Source organism: Nuphar pumila, chromosome 7, assembly GCF_984573655.1.
Source record: "Nuphar pumila chromosome 7, dmNupPumi1.hap1.1, whole genome shotgun sequence".
NCBI lineage: Eukaryota > Viridiplantae > Streptophyta > Magnoliopsida > Nymphaeales > Nymphaeaceae > Nuphar > Nuphar pumila.
This window is the reverse complement of record NC_143255.1, coordinates 10607692-10627098: the sequence shown is the minus strand read 5'-3', so window position 1 is coordinate 10627098 and position 19407 is coordinate 10607692. Positions and strand designations below refer to the sequence as shown.

General features: G+C 38.3%; 1 protein-coding gene across 1 annotated transcript in view; it reads right to left on the bottom strand.

Moving 5' to 3' along the window:
- Positions 1-4302: 4302 nt before the first annotated feature.
- LOC149831114 (senescence-induced receptor-like serine/threonine-protein kinase) overlaps positions 4303-19407 on the bottom strand; it is a 45547-nt gene continuing 30442 nt past the window's right edge. Inside the window, exon 13 of the mRNA XM_090013673.1 lies at positions 4303-4962. Coding sequence (XP_089869799.1) covers positions 4596-4962 — 367 coding nt within the window. The 3' untranslated portion in view covers positions 4303-4595. The remainder of the gene's footprint in view (positions 4963-19407) is intronic.

The following is a 19407-nucleotide window of genomic DNA, read 5'->3' as shown; positions in this document are numbered from 1 at the left end:
GACACCCTCTAATTTTTTTAGATATTAATTAATTAATAAATAAATAAAAAATATTTAAATGATTATTAAAAATAATTAATTCTGAATTTTAGTCAAATATGATAGTCACAAAATAGTTGGGGTCTCTAGAAAAGCCCAATTTGGTTGAGTAAAAAAAGTAAGTAAAGAAAAAAGTAAATAAATAAAAAAGTAAAAAAAGTCAACAAAGAGAAATTTGGAAAGGAGGGTTGAAGATAGAGTCCCATATGGGAAAACTCTATCTCCCTACCTATATGGGAATCTAGGGGGGGGGGGGGGGTCACTCTCTAGAGGCCCCCCTCTGTTATAAAAACTAAAAAAAAAGAAAGAAAGAAAGAAAGAAAGAGAGAGAGAGAGAGAGAGAGAGGCAGAAAGAAAGAGAGAGAAGGGAAAATTGTGGGAGAGGAGAAAGAGAGAAAAAGAGAAGAAGATCATCTTTTTATTTGATCATCCGATAATTTTCAAACTTCAACAAAGGTACGGGTTTCTCTCTCGATTTGAATAGAAAGAAATAGCGTAAATTTAATGTAATGTTTTCGTTGGATAGGAAGAAGAAGAAAAATGGGAAAAACAAAAATTTGACATATATATAATGATAAATCAATCAATAAATTTTACTTTGACATGTGCATACTGTTTCGATTTATGTGCATCAGTCTCACTATTCACAAAGACGGATCTGTCCCACCATGTGTGAAGATAGATCTGCCAACTATAACAGTGGACAGATCTGCCGAGCATTGTAGACGCACAGATCTGGTCCAAATCTATGGATCTAAATGACAATATAAGTATGCTTAAATGGTCCCTTTTTCCCAAGCCCATCGTTGTAAATTTTTATCAGGTCATTTGTGTGCTATTCATGTATAAATACATATATACATGAATACATATATATGTATTTGTATACATGAATAGACCCTCCTTTTGAAAATCACAGACACAGTTTGGGGTTAGATCTGACCCAAACCAGGACTGTTGTAGGGTTATATATATATATATATATATGTGTGTGTGTGTGTGTGTGTGTGTGTGTGTGAGAGAGAGAGAGAGAGAGAGAGAGATTTCGAATTCCTTTTTAGATATATGTGCAGTTTCTGCTATGCATATTCAGATCTGATATATACACAATCTCTGTTTTTTATGCTTTGCTTTTTGATTAAATAGGCATATTTAGATTCAATACATATGCAGTTTTATATGAAGTTCAAACTGCAAATTATGTGACAACTTTTCAGACAGTCACAAGACTTTTTTTTGGATTGTCAAACGGTTGTTTTTGGACTGTCAAATGACTAGTTATCAGACTCTCAAATGGATGAATTTCAAACTGTTATAAGTTTGAAGTTCAAACGGTTATAAATATAATTTTTTGGACTATTATAAATATGAAAATCAGACTGTTATAAGTGTGATTTTTGGATTCTTATAAGCCTGGATTTTTGAACAACCATATGACTATTATTTGAGACTATATATATGTATATATATGACAGTTTTTTGGACTGTCATATAATTGCTTATTGGATTAACATATGATTGTTTTTTGGACTGTCATATGCTTGTTTATATATAACTGGTGTGCTTTATAAAGTGTCACTAAGTTCATGATATTATGTGACTATTATGCTTTATTAGGGATAACCGAAAGGCATGTCGCATACAACTGTTCATGTTTATTAAATGTCACCAAAAAATTATGTTAGATATGACTGCTTATGTTTATAAAGTGTTACGGGAAATCATGTTATATAAGATTGGTTCATACTTTATAGTGCGTCACTAACATACATATTCGTGTGATAATATGCACACTTTTATTGGATTGCCATGCTTTATGAATGTTATAAAAATACATGTTATGTGATTGATTATACATGCTTCTATGTGATTGTTCATGTGTTCTAAAATGTTACTAATTTTTTTTTATGTTTTAGTGTTGTAAAGAATCATCACATACATGCAGAAAATTAACTAAGACTGTATATGGTCATCAGATGAGTCAAGATTGTTTTGTCTAAGCCCAATCGATTGCCAATAGAGTCTTAGTGTTGTTCCATGTGTGGGCAGCATAGCCTCAAGATTGGTACTCATGTTTTGAATCCTGATCATACCCAAATTTGGCAAAAATGTTGTTGTTTACATATATTTGTGAATCTAACATTATGTTGGCATAAATATGCATATTATGAACATGAGAATTCTGAAATTATATTGTTGTTGCATTAACATGATCATGTACATGTTTGAATGTTATGCATAAAATGGATCATGAAAAATGCATGTTGCAAGCATTTGTTTATAAGCAGATGTAATTTGTTTTACATGTTCATATTGTGTGTGATTGAATATTCATGTGTGGGCATGATGAATGATCACATAGTTACATGTTCAATGTGGTTTTTGCTTGAGGTGCATCAAGGATTTGAATGTGGATCACTTTAGGCCATATGGGTCACGAGCAGGTGTTGCTTTAAGTCTTATTTTATGTATTGCAAAAACCATTTGAAACTTATTGATTTCTGAATTAATTGCATTATTGAATTTTTGTAACAGGCCAAGGTCTCGTATTGTGTTTTGCATATTGATTTCAAATGAAGTCAAGGTCAGATGAATTGAACCTAGTAAAGAAAAAGATAGAGGAGGTCAAGCTGTCAAGACCAAGGGGTCTTGATTCAACTTGGTTCACACTAGGTCAAGTGGGTCCAAGCTTACCTCAATTAGGCTCGGTGTAGGTCAAGTGTACTTAACCCAAGCTAAAACAAAAAACAAAAGAAGAGAGAGAGAGAAAAGATAACGTGGTAAGTCAAGTAGTCTTGACCCAAGTGGGCTTAGGCCAGGTCAAGCAGGTCCAGGCTCACCTCAAGTAGGCTTGGAGAAGGCTAGAACCATGAAAGAGAAAGGGGAGAGAAAAAATAAGAGAGAGAGGATTGTGGACGATTTTTTAAAAGAAAGGGTCTCATTATATTTATAGCCAAGGTTTATGGATCTTGAGTGTGGATAGGGACTGAATTCAATCCATTCAGATCATTCGATCCATATCTAAACTTAAGGCTAAAATAATATATATATTCCTGTGGGGCCCACTAGATATTTTCATGAGATATTTATGTGGGGCTCACAAGATATTTTTGCGGGATATTTATATGAGGTCCATGTGTTATTTTTGAGGGGGATGCACATTTTTAAGGTTTCGTCGATATTTTTTGCAAAAAAAAAAATAAGTATGTCATTCTCTTCGTCTTGACGAGACAACTCAGATTGGCTCTACAAAATTTTCTCAAATTTGTCAAATGAGTGAAATATGACTCCTTGAATGTTTGAGCATATGTTTATGAGAATATATGCATCCTGAGTATAATTAGCTTTGCAAAATTTCTTTGTCTTACATTCTAGGTCAATACGATAAAACTACATAAAAATACTTCTTATTCTTATTTAAAAATTTATTAAAAAAATATGGATCTTATAATAATGTTGAAGTACAATCGATGATTTCATTGTCTTATTGCCCACATCACTTCAACAAATGAGAGATCTACATAGTCACCTCATATGATGCCATGAAAATACTAACATGATAATTATTATTATAAGCAAACTCTGTGAGTTTTAAATACTTACTTCAATCACCTGCCCATTTTAGGATACATGCCTGCAACATGTCCTTGAGTGTCTTAATTGTTCTCTCTAACTGTTTATCGATTTAAGGATGAAAGGTTATACTAAATTTCAATCATTCTCATCCTTCAAATTTTTTTGATGAAAAGTCACTTTCTCAACCTTCAATCTTTATTTCTCTTAAATATACTTAGTTAAGAGGTCATTAAAGGACCACTCAAAATTACTTGTATTGTAGAAGATTTAGTTAAGAGGTATGTTTCCAATTTTAATTACTTGAGTGAGGACAATGAGTGTTATCCACCTGCAGGCGGTGTATCGCCTATCAATGCCTCCCTTCTCATCGCCGACTTCTCGAAATCAAACAAAAGTCCTACGATAGAAAAGTGAATAATGTCTATGAAATTTTGGTGAGCATCGCATTGATACAGACACACCCATACCCAGAATGTGCACAGTAAAAGTGTGGTGTGGACCCATAACACAATATTAGCTTAAATGGACTTGGAAGAGCCACTTACCGAAAGCTGCTATAAATAATCCGAACGAAGCATGATCACATAACCACGTCTCACGTTAGACTTCACTGTTCGCCCGATCACTGATCACCTCAACATGGCACGTTAAGATTTGGAATGGCTTGATAGTTACACTGGAGACCTCTGTGGAATCTTTTTTGTTTTTTTAATTAATCGAGTAAAACTCCCAGTTTAACAAATACAACTAGTTTACCAATCCATGCGAAAATGCTTGAGCAAGTGTTAATAGTATGAATAACAAACCACACCATTTACTACATAGAAAAGTACTTTGGGTTATTCTCCTTGCTAGAGAACCAATGTTGTCATAAGATCCATGATGACATGTAAATGCCTGCCTTTACCTTGTTGATGGATGAATAATTGGATCTGTGTCCAATTGAGCAGGATTACCTGCTGACATTGATGTCATGCCAGCTATGATATGGATGTGGAGCTTCCCTCGATGCTGAGACTTTTAGTTTTCCCTCCAGATGTCATGGCCTCTGTCAATTGATTCACAACCTGTGACATAGTGGGCCTCATCGATGATGTCACTGCAGTGTATGTCATCGCTAGATCTGCAACTTTCGCTATAGAGCGGATATCATGTTGCCCTTGCAACACGGGGTCCAAAATGTCGCGGATGGCCCCCCTATTAATCATAGGTTCCACCTGTTTAACGAGGAGGGTTGCTTGTCCTTCAAGCATTGTTACGGCATGTTGGCCTGTTATCAGCTCAAGGAGGACTACTCCAAAGCCATAAACGTCACTCTTCTGAGTAAGTTTGTTGTTTGAACAATACCTGAACAGAGGAAAAGGATCAGCGGTAAACGGATTTCAGTAAAATGCACCATGCCAATTCATACATTGCCATTTTTTTCTTGGTTTTGTTTTTTTTTACTGAGAACAAAGAATACAAATAACAAAGAAAAAAGGAAAAACAAAGTGGAATGCAGCAGACATAAACAGTTTCCCATTTCCTATTGATGCGTGCTTGGGCCCATGAGTTCGGACTAGGGTCAAGTGGGTCAACTTGGGTAAACAGGAAAGCTGGTTCTTTTAGGTTCTGTCAAGGTCTGGGAAAAAAAATCAGATCTCCCAAACGGATGCAGAGAAAAATGCCAAATTTTGAGAGAAGTTTTTAAACACATGGATCTAGTTTCTGAAAAAAATTCAGGTCCAAACTTCATAGGGTTACAGGTTCAGGAAGTGGCAACTGGGTCTAGGATTTTACTGGTTCTAGACTGAGATTTGACTTAGACAAGTTGTAATAGAAAAATCAGTTCTCGCTACTGGGATGACTATAAATCGAGAAATTTAGTCAGGGAGGGTCTAGGGTTAAAATCTCAACTATAGATTCCAAGTGATTCGAAAATTATGACTAACGCAAGTCAGACTAAATCATGTTAACACCAACAGAATTTGGCCAGTCTTGGGCTGTACACGGGTTAAGTGAGTTCAAACATCGGTTTAGGGCTAAGGTAACGAATAAGTGGACTTACTCAGGTTGTCTAGGCTTAGTCAAGTCGGTTCCACTAAGGTGAGTTCGAGATAGCTAGGCCACCAGCTCCTTGGATTTAGCCACATGTACTTGGGTCTTGGGCTGCAGTCAATGTCCCACTAAGTGCCACGACCTACTAGAGGCCTACTCTCTAATGACTAAGAGAATCAAAATGAGAAAGAGAGTTTCTAGAATATCTATATATATATATATATATATATATATATATATATATATATATATATATATATATATATATATATATATATATATATATATATATATATATATATATATATATATATAAAGAGAGAGAAAAAGAGAAACTATTTTGAGAGGGAAAAGTAAAGATTCAATTCATTTCATGATTCTCAAAATGGGATTATATAACCTATATATAGGCTTCATGGTCCTTAAAACCTCTACATAAGTTACCCAGTTAAAATTAAATATGAATCTAATTTGAAATAAAACCTACCTAACATAAGCTAAAAATAGATACTTGAACTAAAGCTATTTATAGATGAGCCATTTTTTTGGCTTAGGCTAAATCTAGTAGAGATCTCATTGACTTGACTTGGTCAAAATTAGCCAAGCCTACTTTTAGGCACCTCATAAATCAGTCTATATCATTCCACTCTCCCACAAATAGGGAAAGTCGTCCTCCCAGGTGGGCCCCACCAGGGTCCGCCGGTCCTCCATGGCAACCTCGGATACGGGTCCAACTCGATCCCTAACATCCCCTCCTCCGGAGGTTGTATTCGAACTCCTAAATTAGTGCTTCTTGTGTTACCTTAATTCTGCATCTGGTCCTTTCGTTGCAATTGTTTTCTAACTACACGATTCAATGTTGATAGATCTGACTACATGTCTGTGCATGTGTTCACCTCTTAGCATCATGCCTGTGATTATGGAATTCCATCTAGTTGATTTTTGAGAAATTCGATATGATTTTTTGGTTTCCATCACCGAAAGGAAAGTGGAAAATAGCGATGGTCGGCCTTTGCACTCTACCGACGGATCTCTCCATCGCTATAGACGCTATTCATTAAAATAAAATAAAAAAATCTGAATCCTAAAACGCCCTCGTGAAGGGCGAGACTGAACAAGAGGAGAGGGTGGTGTATGTTCGCCCCCGATGATTCACTGAATCCCACGTCTGTGTTCGGGGGATCGAATGAGCGCCACGTATTCATGCACATGGGGCTCGTATTCCCGTGTATGTTGACATAACTTTGCATCGGAATCTGGTGCTGTTGCAAAGACTGAATCACCCTTACTTGCTTTTCCTGCCCTGAATTGACGGTTCGAGGAAATGACAAAAATATCCTCCATTCAAAAGTTGTGAAACGACCGGTCGATAAAAAGACAAAAAAGTCCTCCATCCAGAAAGTTTGATGTTAACCATTTAAAGTGGAGACGTTCCCTATTCATTAAACCCCTGCACCATCTGCTGTAACAGTTGCTCCCATTATCAACCAAAACTTTGCTTTCGTTTCCAGTTTAGCTTTCCGCCTTGTTTTTTATCCTGTTGTACAACACACTGTCGCCTTCTCGTGCCTGCCTTGTGTTACAAAACATTCTAGTGTCTTCTCTTCATTTTTGCTGTCGTTAGGCATCATGGTAGAAAGCAAAGATTCACAAACATTCCTTCCAGTGCCATTAAGGCAGCGTGAGTAGCTTTTCATCTCATCATGCGATCGATGAAGAAGGCATGTCATCTTATGTGCCATTAAGGCATTGTCTGGTTATTGCAGGTAGATCTTGTTCTTACGAAGGTTGGAAACTTATCGATATTTGTAAGACGCTGGGACCTATTGACAAGAATGCTTGTTTGCAGATGCTAGGAAGGGCCTCTACCCCATCAGGTATCCTACATTCATTCATCGTATGCATTGTATCTCAAACCGCTGTATTAGTAACAGACTCCCGTTTTTGTGAGATACATTTTTGTTAGTTAATATCGATTTGTTTGCTATTATGCTCAAGTTCTTCCTAATCGATTTGTAATTTATTGTGCGATATATTTATCAACCTTTTAGATAGTATGGTTTTGTATCGTCAATTTGTAAGTTATTATGCTAAACTGCCGCATCGATTTTCAATATCTTACAAATCGCTATGCATACATATCGTTTGTGTAAGATATTATATTTCATGTAATATGTATTTGTAAGATATTTGTACACAGACTTTGAAAACATGTGGATACAGAAACACATCGTTACACGAATGACGGGGCGATTTTCGCATGCATATCGCTGCTCTCTCAGCGACTTCTATTGAACTCGCTTTAGAGCCTCGTGGATATTATGAGATCGTTATCGTCAACACACATGTACGACATGTGTATTTTATTGGCATGGTAAGCGATAAGTCGATGCTTAGTATAAGCAAACATCAAACTGCACTTGATTTGATACTGTCATGCATTAAATCGTTGCTTTGACTTGCTTAACCCTAGTGGTATCCGTTGTTATATGCATCCTGATTAAATCGTAGTAAAGCTATGCCGCTTGCTAACCCAAATTGATATATTGCTTACAAAACATTCCACTGTCTTATTTTATTTGACGTTGTTGTTAGGCATTATCGAAGAAAGCAATGATGCACAAACATTCCAACCAGTGCCATTAAGGCAGCGTGAGTAGATTTTCATCTCATCATGCGATTGATGAAGAAGGCATGTCATCTTATGTGCCATTAAGGCATTGTCTGGTTATTGCAGGTAGATCTTGTTCTTACGAAGGTTGGAAACTTATCGATATTTGTAAGACGTTGGGACCTATTGACAAGAATGCTTGTTTGCAGATGCTAGGAAGGGCCTCTACCCCATCAGGTATCCTACATTCATTCATCGTATGCATTGTATCTCAAACCGTTGTATTAGTAACAGACTCCCGTTTTGTTAGTTAATTTCGATTTGTTTGCTATTTTGCTGCAAAACACAAATTGATATATTGCTTAAAACATTGTTGAGCTTATCATCAGGTTGTAATAAAGACGATGTAGCTGAATCCATCGAAAGATCTAGAGAATTGAATATCTATACTTATGACGCAACTGAAGTATTGAACATCTGCACTAACAATTCACATGAAAAGAAGGGTGCAGGCATTAGACCCACTCTTGACTTGAATGTTCCAGCGGAAGAAATGCAATTCAATGATGAGTTAGACTACCATGACAGTGCACATAATAAAAGTGTAGGCCCCAGGAATGTACACGGAAGTACACTTGACTTGAATGTTCCAGGAGAAGAAATGCAATTCAATAATGAGGTAGATTTTGATGACAGTGCACATAATAAAAGTGTAGGCCCCAGGAATGTACACGAAAGTACACTTGACTTGAATGTTTTAGGCGAAGAAATGCAATTCAATAATGAGGTAGATTTTGATGACAGTGCACATAATAAAAGTGTAGGCCCCGGGAATGTACACGGAAGTACACTTGACTTGAATGTTTCAGGAGAAGAAATGCAATTCAATAATGAGGTAGATTTTCATATAGTAGGAACTGGGAATGTACATGGAATTACACGTGACTATGTTCCTGTAGAAGGAATGCAGTTTAATAACGAGGAAGATGCATATAAATTTTACAATGATTATGCCTTAAAAGTTGGCTTTAGTGTGAGAAGGTTTTCTTGGTCAAAAAATGCACAGGGTGTCTTGGTTAGAAAGACATATGTCTGTTCTAAGCAAGGTTGGAAGAAATCAATGAGAAATCCAACAAGGAGCATGCCAGAATCAAGATATGGATGTCAGGCGAGATTGGTTTTGAGAAGACATCTGAATGGGAAATTTATCGTGCGTACTTTAATCAGTGATCATAATCATGATTGATCTGCAATATTTGTGACTGCTATGCTAAGGTCACATCGTAAAGTAACTGTAGCGCATGTTGCAATGGCTGAAATAGCCGATAGCGCCGGCATTGCACCAAGGAAGACATACAATTTGTTTACCCGCATAGATGGTGGTCGCGAAAATGTGCCATTCACTCCTTTGGATCTAAAAAACCACTTGAGAAGGAAGAGAACAGATAACATGAAGAACGAAGAAATATTTGTTTGGTTCGCTACTCACAGAATAAATCAAGCAATGAACATGGTTTCTTTAGTGCAATGTAAGTGGACGAAGATGGATATGCTGCGAATATGTTTTGGGAAGATTCAAAGTCTAGAGTAGATTATGAATGCTTCAATGATGTGCTTGTGTTTGATACTACAGTAAAGATTAATATTGAACAGTGGCCATTTGCGCAGTTTGTGGGAGTGAACCATCACGCACAGAGTTGTATATTAGGCAGTGCTTTTGTGTATGACCAGACCAAGGAAAGCTTTGAGTGGTTGTTCAGAGTATTTACACAGGCAATGAACGGGAAGCATCCTGAAATTGTACTTACAGATGGTGATCACGCAATTGCGGCTGCAGTGCTTCATGTGTGGCCATATGCACATCATCGCCTATGTTTGTGGCATATCTTTCAAAATGCAGCAAAGAACATAGGACACATATTTAATCAGAATACAGGGTTTGACAAAATGTTTACAAGGTGTGTACTTCATAGCGTAGACGAGGTCACTTTTAAGTCGGATTGGGACAAAAATGATTAAGACATACGACCTTAATGACTGTCTGTGGTTACAAAATTTATATGCAGAAAAAGAGAAGTGGGCATTGGCATATGGAAGACAATACTTTTGTGCAGGTATGATAAGCACACAAAGAGCCGAATCTATGCATGCCACCCTGAAGAAAATCCTGTATTCATGTTTAACAATGTTTCGTTTCATGGAACAATATGAATTATTTGTAGAGGGTCTAAGACAAAATGAGCTTGAACAAGACGTCAAATGCTTCAATACACGACCTCAAACTTTTGGCATGGAAATATTGATGCGACCTGCAGCTCTGTATACACTAACTGTATTTGAATGGATCAAGAAAGAGGTGTTGCATGTCATGAATTGCAAAATAGAAGGACTCGTGCAAACCGAGAATATGCACAAATACCATATTTTTTGTCAGGGCGAAAAGCATCAGGAAAGGCAAGAAGCACATGTCACGTACAATGTTGACAACGAAAGGGTAGAATGCTCGTGCAAAATGTATGAATTCAAAGGCATTCTATGTTGTCATGCATTAAAGGAACTCAATCAAGAGAAGATACAAGAAATACCTGAGTCTTACGTAATGCGAAGATGGACCAGACGCGCGAAGATTGAAATGCTCGTTATGGACAATGCGAGTAAATCTGGTGTTGACGAGAAGTGCCACATAGGCTCTCGTTACCAACAACTGTGTAGGTCATTCATGCATGTTGCTGATTTGGCATCGAGAAGTGAAGAAGGCTATGCATGTGTGAGAAAAGCTGCAACGAAGTTACTTGAAAACGTGGAGTTAATTCACATTAAGTCCGTTGCAGCGAATGAATACCAGACGAAGATAATGGGATCGAAAAGCGTAGGTCAAAATCATGTTTCGCTTGACACTCCTGAGAAGTTGCACCGAAGCGTAAACATTATCTTCAACAAGTCAGTAGTGAACGTTGTTGATTATGATGGACATATTCATGAAGCGAAGGGTATCAAAAGAAAACCTGCCTCTGATCGCAGTCGTCGGAGGGCAAAGGGTGCATTAGAATTGGTTGGCAAGAAGAGGATTAAGAAACAACCTACCTGTAATAAAAAACAACAAGGCCCTTGCAATGAACAGGTATGTAAAACATTATATTGCTTCCCATTGCGATAAGCTTGTCAAATAGCTAACTCGTGTAATGTCCATCATGCAGCAATACCATACCGAAGTACCACCAAACGTTGAAACCTACATTCCTCCCGACCTGAGTTCCGGCAACGATCACTACAGTTTTACAAGTCTTTTGGTATGTAATCAATGTTGCGAGGAGGTATGCATTGCTTGTGAAACTTAATTCAGTGTCTAATATTTTCTCTTTCATGACAAGCTCTGATGCAATCGACAGATAGGTATGGGACACATGAGTCTCGTGTGGGCCAGTAATTTAGTTGTTATGCTTCTTTGCATGCCCCGATCTCCACAATGCCGGATTTGTTTTTGCGTTTACAGTCATTTGTCACTGACGACTTGCGGTCCGTGGTTGGATTTTCTTAAATTGATAGATAGCGATTTTTGGCTTCTGCATGAAGTCGATCGATGACATCACTGTATGGCGATTTGTGATTATCGTTGATTAGCGATATGTGGCATCACAGCGAAGGGATTTGAGTGTATTGTTCGAATGTCGATCAAAGCGGGATGACAAAGGTTGTACAAGTAAGTTTTTTTCGGCCAATGAGCAAGGTTGCGTTCCATTTTATGATCTAAGTATGCTATCACCTGCGCGGTTGAAAGCCTACTTGGACCATAAAATGAAGCGCAACCTTGGTCAATGCCCCAAAAAAGCTTACTTGAACAACCATTGTCATCGCGCTTAAATCGACAGTCAAACAATGCCCTCAAATCGCTATGATGCGATCCCACATATCGCTAATCTTCGATAACCACAGATCGCCATACAATGATGTCATCGATTGACTTCATGCAGAAGCAAAATATCGCTATCTATCGATTTAAGCAAATCCAACCACGGACCGCAAGATGTTAGTGACAAATGACTATAAACGCAAAAAAAAATCCGGCATTGTGGAGATCGGGGCATGCAAAGAGGCATAACAACTAAATTAATGGCCCACACGAGACTCCTGTGACACCTCCAATTGCCTTTTGAAATCATTATTGTTATTCTGTGAAATGTTGTATCCATATATTATAAATAAAAGGCTAGTCAATGTGTCTTTTCTCTTCCTCACTTCATTTCTTAAGATATGTGGTTCAACCCGTGGGTTTTTTTTAGATCCGTGGGGTTTTTATGGACAAACGTTCACTATCAATTTATACTAGTATCGTTTAACACCGCAAATCGGCGCTGACTAACACCCTTTACAAAGGCTGAGTATTGTTGCACAAATCGCTATTCAACGATAACCACAAATCGCCATGCAGCGAATATGAAGTGGAATTACTCAGTTAAAACGGATAACATTAAATGTTTGATTTGTCGTACAGTATTCATTGATCATGTTGGTTGAGCAGTACATCTTTTAGGTCATAAATAGTCGCACGAGTACTAGAAGCTAGGTTTGTCTTCTACTTCGTGAACCAGCAACAATCAAACAGACGGTTCCTTCATACATACAAACCTACACAGATGAAGATAGCTACACGATCAACAATGGCGAATCATGGGTATATTTTCTACACATCGTCTACATTTTCATCAAAATCCGTCTGTTTCATGCCGTTTTTCGCGATTTGTGTTTTGTGTACTGTATAATGTAATTTCAATATCGTTCGTTGCAATGTCCGCATTCATTTCAGTCGAACATCCACCGACGAAGTTGGGCGAAAACTTAGTCAATCACTCCTGGAGGACATCAACAGAATGCAGAGTGAATTCGCACATTACAACATGATCAGTAATTTTGTTAGTATAAAACTAGTAGCAGTTGTCTATATACGTAAGCCATGTGTACGTCCGTTAACAACAACATATTTGCTGCAAACAGACTATATCCGATTTAGTCAGTTATATTAAAAGCAGCGCACCAAGCGAGACTGTATGCGTCGTAAGCCCGTATTTCATGGTATATCAATTTTATTTAATGTTGTTTTCCGTCTTTGATTTATTCCAATTGATTCGTATGTTATCGTTATTGTTAGCAATGTTTGGGTTTGCAGACTATCTTACGCTGTTTGCCATACTCTAGTGGATTTCAAGACGGCATACCTTATTGGGTTAACGGTAATCACTGCAGAGACCCTTTGTCAAGTGAAAAGGTAAGCAAACAAACCTACAGTGCAATATTACAGTATAACAAGTGCTAACATCAATTTTTCGATCTAATTGCAGATATTGATTCCTACACTATGGCAATCTGAAAAGCATTGAGTCTTATACGTGATGGATTTACGCGAAAAACAACTATGGTGTTACAATTCGTTGGAAGTTCACAGTGGTTTACGGCTAGACATTTCCCATCTCGTAAGTTTCAATATCTATATGAGGAACAAGTCGTGTACTGGGGTCATGAATTTATTGTTTGTCGCATTATTCTCATATCGGTTTCCTCAAAGCCATTTTGGGAGTCGATGCTAGCAAGTGGATCTATCGCACGGCATACAATGCTCCTTTACAAGATAATGGCGTTGATTGCGGGGTATTTGTAATGAAGTACATTGAAGCAATATACAATGGTGCAGAACCCTTATTGGACGCTGTATGCCATTTCTTCGCCTCTGTTATTGGGGATTAAGTGCATGTCTATTGCTTCTACCTTACAATCTGTTTTTGCAGGTTGATATACCCGGATTCCGCGAAGAACTCTGCAAAAAATTGACGTCCTTTCTAATTGCGGAGGAGAAAGTGAAGGCGCCCTCGCGAGCATCTAAAAGGCTTGCAATTGATAATTGATGTGCGCTCAACCGGAGTGGTTAAAGTCGCTGAGTGAGACTGCGATGTATTTTAATGAACAAAGACTTCTAATGTTCGAAATGATAATATTCAACATCGCTATGAAATGTTGTATGCTTAAACATCACTTTATTGCTAGCATATGAAAAAAGTGGTGAATAAGGGTCATTAATGTAGCTTTCGTATTTTACGAATAGTACAAAGCCATACGCTTAGTGGTCTACCGTCAACTACACTGGTACCACCATGAAAGCTTGTGAAAGACTTAGAAAATTTCTTGAATTTTAAATGACGTTTCCTTCAATTATGATCTTGCAGACATGAAAAAAGTATAAATGGATACGACAACTGCGTCAAATACGCAGGAATTACCGATTTGTCGGTTCCTTATTCGCGAAGCAAAGTGGAAGTGTGTTGTGTCATCCAAATATTAATGAAACGTCCCATCACCCTCCGTCAATCAAGTATATACGTCAGTTTCATTAAACCAAAAACAAATCTTCATTAAAAATGATGAAATTGAACAATGTGGGGGCTATTCCAAATATTAATCAATGCGATTGGACCAAATTTTTCGATCTCAAATAAATCCAAAAGTACGTACACACGCGTCCCAAGAAATCGCCTTAGGCGTACCTTACCGTAGGTTCAGCAAAACACCGATTTCTGAGAACAAACCTTTCTTATTGATACGTTCACTGAATGCGATTTTTAGAAATATCTATCTCCGTACAGTATTTTTCATTACAGAAGAACAACTTCTACCAGCATTGGTTATGCGTATACAACAATGGTGGAGCTTCTGCTGGCAATCCCCAGCGCGACTGCACCGACTGGGTTGTTGTCGAGGATGTGGGAGAGAATGGTGATGGCGGAGCTCGTTAGGTTGTACAGACAGAACAATCGATATGTTTCACTTCACATATTTTGTCTGTCGTTCTTTTTAAACTCAATCAATTGTTGGCATATTTCGTAGCGTATTTTCGGCATATGATCCTGCAACAAAACATGTAATGTGAAACCAATATATAACAGGAATAAACAATAACATCGGATACAAAGCTCATACAGCGTGGAAACAAGGTTCTTCTCCATTGTATATTGCTTCAATATGCTTCATTACGAAGATGCCACAATCGACCCCATTACTTTGTAAATGTGCATCGTCAGCACAGAGCAACATTCACTCGGCAATGTCGACACCAAGCCCGTTAAGGAATCCCGCCTGTGATAAAGGGATAATATATTACAGTCCGGTCCACCTCGAAAAGCTAAGATTCACCTATGGGCACAAGCATACCAAATGCATAGCGTCGCGTTCTACGCCAATGTCGCAGTCCAATGAGTTGTAGCACCATAGTTGTTTTTCAAGAAAATTCATCTCGTATAGGACCCAATGGGCAGGATTTTGTCTGAGTGTAGGAAGTAAAATCTGCGAATCGATAAAATAATTTTTCATGTTTCGCAGACATATCGTGATGGGGATGTTACGACTAAACCTTGGAGAAGAGGTTTGTTCAATTAGCTTTCCAAATTTTGAAATGTCTAGGCACTCATCATCACTGTTCCAACAAGGTAGTGCATCTCTGAATCCAATGTTGTATGGCTTTTGACGGGCGTACATCTATTGCACGAAATAGTAAGATTTAACCACCAAGAAATGTGAGTACGTCATAAAAGCAAACAAAAAACCAACGGACCAGACATATCATGAAATAATGGCTGATGATGCGAACTGTATTGCTCTTTGGGTTGCTCTGGATGTAATTGACAAAATCACACATTGTCTGGTTGCACAAATTTATGAACTTCAAAACATACAAACCGGAACGACCTAGAAATTGATAGTGGTTAAATACTTACAAAATTACTGATAGTGTTCCCAACTTCAAATTCATCTTGCATCTGCTCGATGTCATCTACGCACTTGTCAGGGCGTTGCCGCCCAACCTTGCCTGTGGATGTTGAACTGTGTGCACCATGAGCGTGGTATTCAGGATTCGACATTGAAATTAATGTCTACAGTAAACAACAATAGTCCAAATACGACATGAAAAGGCAAATGTTGACTAAACCGCTGAGGCGTTTCAAAAAATATACGTCTTAAGCGCTAATGCTGGTACTGTGGATGTGGTTGTCTTCTCCATTGGCGCTGTGCCTGGCCGTTTTGCTCCCATCGTCCTCTCCGTTGTCGCCGTGCCTGGTCGTTTTGCTCCCATTGTCCTCTCTATTGGCGCCGTGCGTGGTCGTTTTGCTACCATCGTCCCCTCGGTTGCCCCCGTGCTCGGTCGTAGTGCTCCCATCGTCTTTGGCGTCGTGCCGGGTCGTATTGGCCTAGTAGTCATTTTCTTGGACGCCATGGCTGGTCGTACTGCTCCGATTGTCCCCTTCTTCGGCGCCATGGCTGGACGGAGATATCGATGGCACCTTTGCAACGCAGATACGGAAACGCCATCCTCAGTCAAATACAAAGGTAAAGTCCTTTAACGTCCCGCCCTTTTTCGAAAACCCTTTTTCGAAAACAGCCCGCTAATTAAATGATTGCGTTTTAAATAAATAAAAATATGTCGTTTTGCATGCCGCCCTTTTTCCGATAGCCGCCGCCAAATTAAATGCTTGCTTTTGAAAAAATTAAAAATACGTCTTTCCACAAACCGCCTTTTTTCGATAGAAATAATTAAAAATACGTCGTCTCACATGCCGGACATTTTCGAAAAACAGCGCGCTAATTAAATGATTGCGTTTTAAATAAATAAAAATATGTCGTTTCGCATGCCGCCCTTTTTTCGATAGCCGCCGCCAAATTAAATGCTTGCTTTCGAAAAAATTAAAAATACGTCTTTCCACAAACCGCCCTTTTTTCGATAGAAATAATTAAAAATACGTTGTCTCACATGCTAGACTTTTTCGGAAACACCCCGGAAATTTAATTATTCAATTTTAAATAATAAAAAAGCCCTCGTTTGTCGGTCGCATTATAACAAGCTTTTAGGTATGAATAATCTTTCACGATTATTCTATTGATTATCGTATATGGATACATCGATATATTCATGCAACGACAAACCCTTTTATTATCGCTATTGACTGTTATCATTTACTCCGTCAGAACTCGTTAAATTATTGTTCACGGCTTACATCGCCAATCCTTAATGCGATATTCTTTCGAGGCGGAGACAAATAAAGCGATTGCTAAACATAAATGATATATCTTAGCGATGCCAGAGAGGTTAGGCAATGCCACGATTTTTGAACAAATATCTATTTTCGATTAAAGTTTATTTATTACCGAGATCCACAGACGAAAAGATGTAATAATAAAGAATTAAACAATAAAACAATGTCACGTTACTACCACTCATTATACAATTACAACAATAACCTAGCGTGATAAAAATGAAAAACTACGATTTATTCCGAGGCACTTGACGAATCAGATGAAATATCATAGACTTGTCTCTCACTTTTTATTTGTGCACTGTCTATCCTGGGTGGCAGCTTTATTGCGAGACCTTTACTAAGAAAACTGGTCATCATCTCTACCACTGAGTTCAATTGAATCCCCATAGTGCTTACTTCTGCCTTTAATTTCTTATTCTCCCTCTCCATAACTTCGAACCTTGCGGTAGAGACAATGTTCTCTTTTAGTGCAAGTGTTCGCTCTTCCTCGCGCTTTGTTACTGAGGGACCAGTCGTAGTAACCGAAGAGAGACGACGTTTTGGTTGTAGAGGTTGGGCTGCAACATGAGAAGGGGCAGTTGGGAGGCATGGGTTCACAATTTTTTCAATCTTCAGATTTCGCCGCATTGGTTCCCAATACCTTTCGAAATAGAAGGGATCAAATTGTCGTCCTTCACGTGGATTCGAAATAGAAGGGATCAAACCACCTGAGTTCCAATTTAATAATTCGTCCCTATAGTGATCGGGCCAATTCACGTTCCTGCCCCCACCACTATTCATCTTCCTTCTCACTTCCAAAGGCTTATTTGGGATAGACTGCCCGAAGCCAGATTGTAGAAGAACTCGACTACCTTGCTGCAACTCGGCTTCAAAATTGCAGAATAGCCACAAATCGCAGTAAGACAATCTAGCAGCCTCCGCAACAACGTCTTCATTATCGTCCTCCCCATCTCCATAAGGTCTCCATAAAACCTGTATATTGCTAATTCTTTTTAATAACGAATGATAAATATATTAACATTTATTTACTTAATGATATGGCAACAACGATATGTACTACAGAAGACAATCCTGCAATGATGGATACTTAAGAATGCTGAACATTACAACAATTTATAATACTCAATGGTAAATGCTGACGCGATTGTAAAGAATTTTAGAACGTTTACCTCGTTTAGTTGCAACCCATCTAAAATAGACTTAGCATTATAAACTGCGACGCTTATTCTAGCCCAACGACCGATCTTTGGAAAACCACAAATCGGAGGGCCACAACGAGGACGCAATGGGATAATATGTTCCAACGCCCAGGCCTAACAAAAACAATATTATTAGTATCACCACAACCTGAAATGAGAATGTTCTATAATTACTAAGTATGTAATCAACAAATACCTGAACAAATGGCCAAAATCCACCAACTGTTTTCGTACCGTTACTCGCACGGTGGAGTTGACTGTACAAGTGTGCGAGCATAGCGGCACCTCAGGCATAGTTATCGACTTCGTCTAAGTCTGCCAGGTACTGCAGCCACATGGAACTTATTCTCGAACCAGAACAATCGGAAAATAATGTAAGACCAAAAAAATATAGAAGGAAGCCGCACAACTCTTGGTCAGCTATTTCAGATGCACAAGTAGCGGAGTGGCCTTCCCATTTATTACGAAAAAATGAGACCTTCATTAATGTGGAATTTATTCCACCAGAAATACATTGACTCTATTCGTTCATCGACATTCCTAACAGGGCCGTGCATTTCTCCCTTGCGTTATAGTTTGAATGCCGTAACAGGACAGCACTGCCATCGCACTTAAGGCCAGTGATCCTCGCCACATCTTCTAGAGTCATGGTGATCTCAAAAGAATCAAACTGGAATGTGTTCGTCTTATCATTCCATTTATTTACCAGGTGGGTCATGGTATTCTAGCAAGTTTCAAAATATTGCTGGTCCAAAAGGCCACCGAAGTGCATATTTCGTAATCGGTCCTTCTGATATGCACTCAGCTGACCATACCACGACAGAACTACAGGTCATTGACACTGACCTCCGAGCTTTTCACCTGGTGC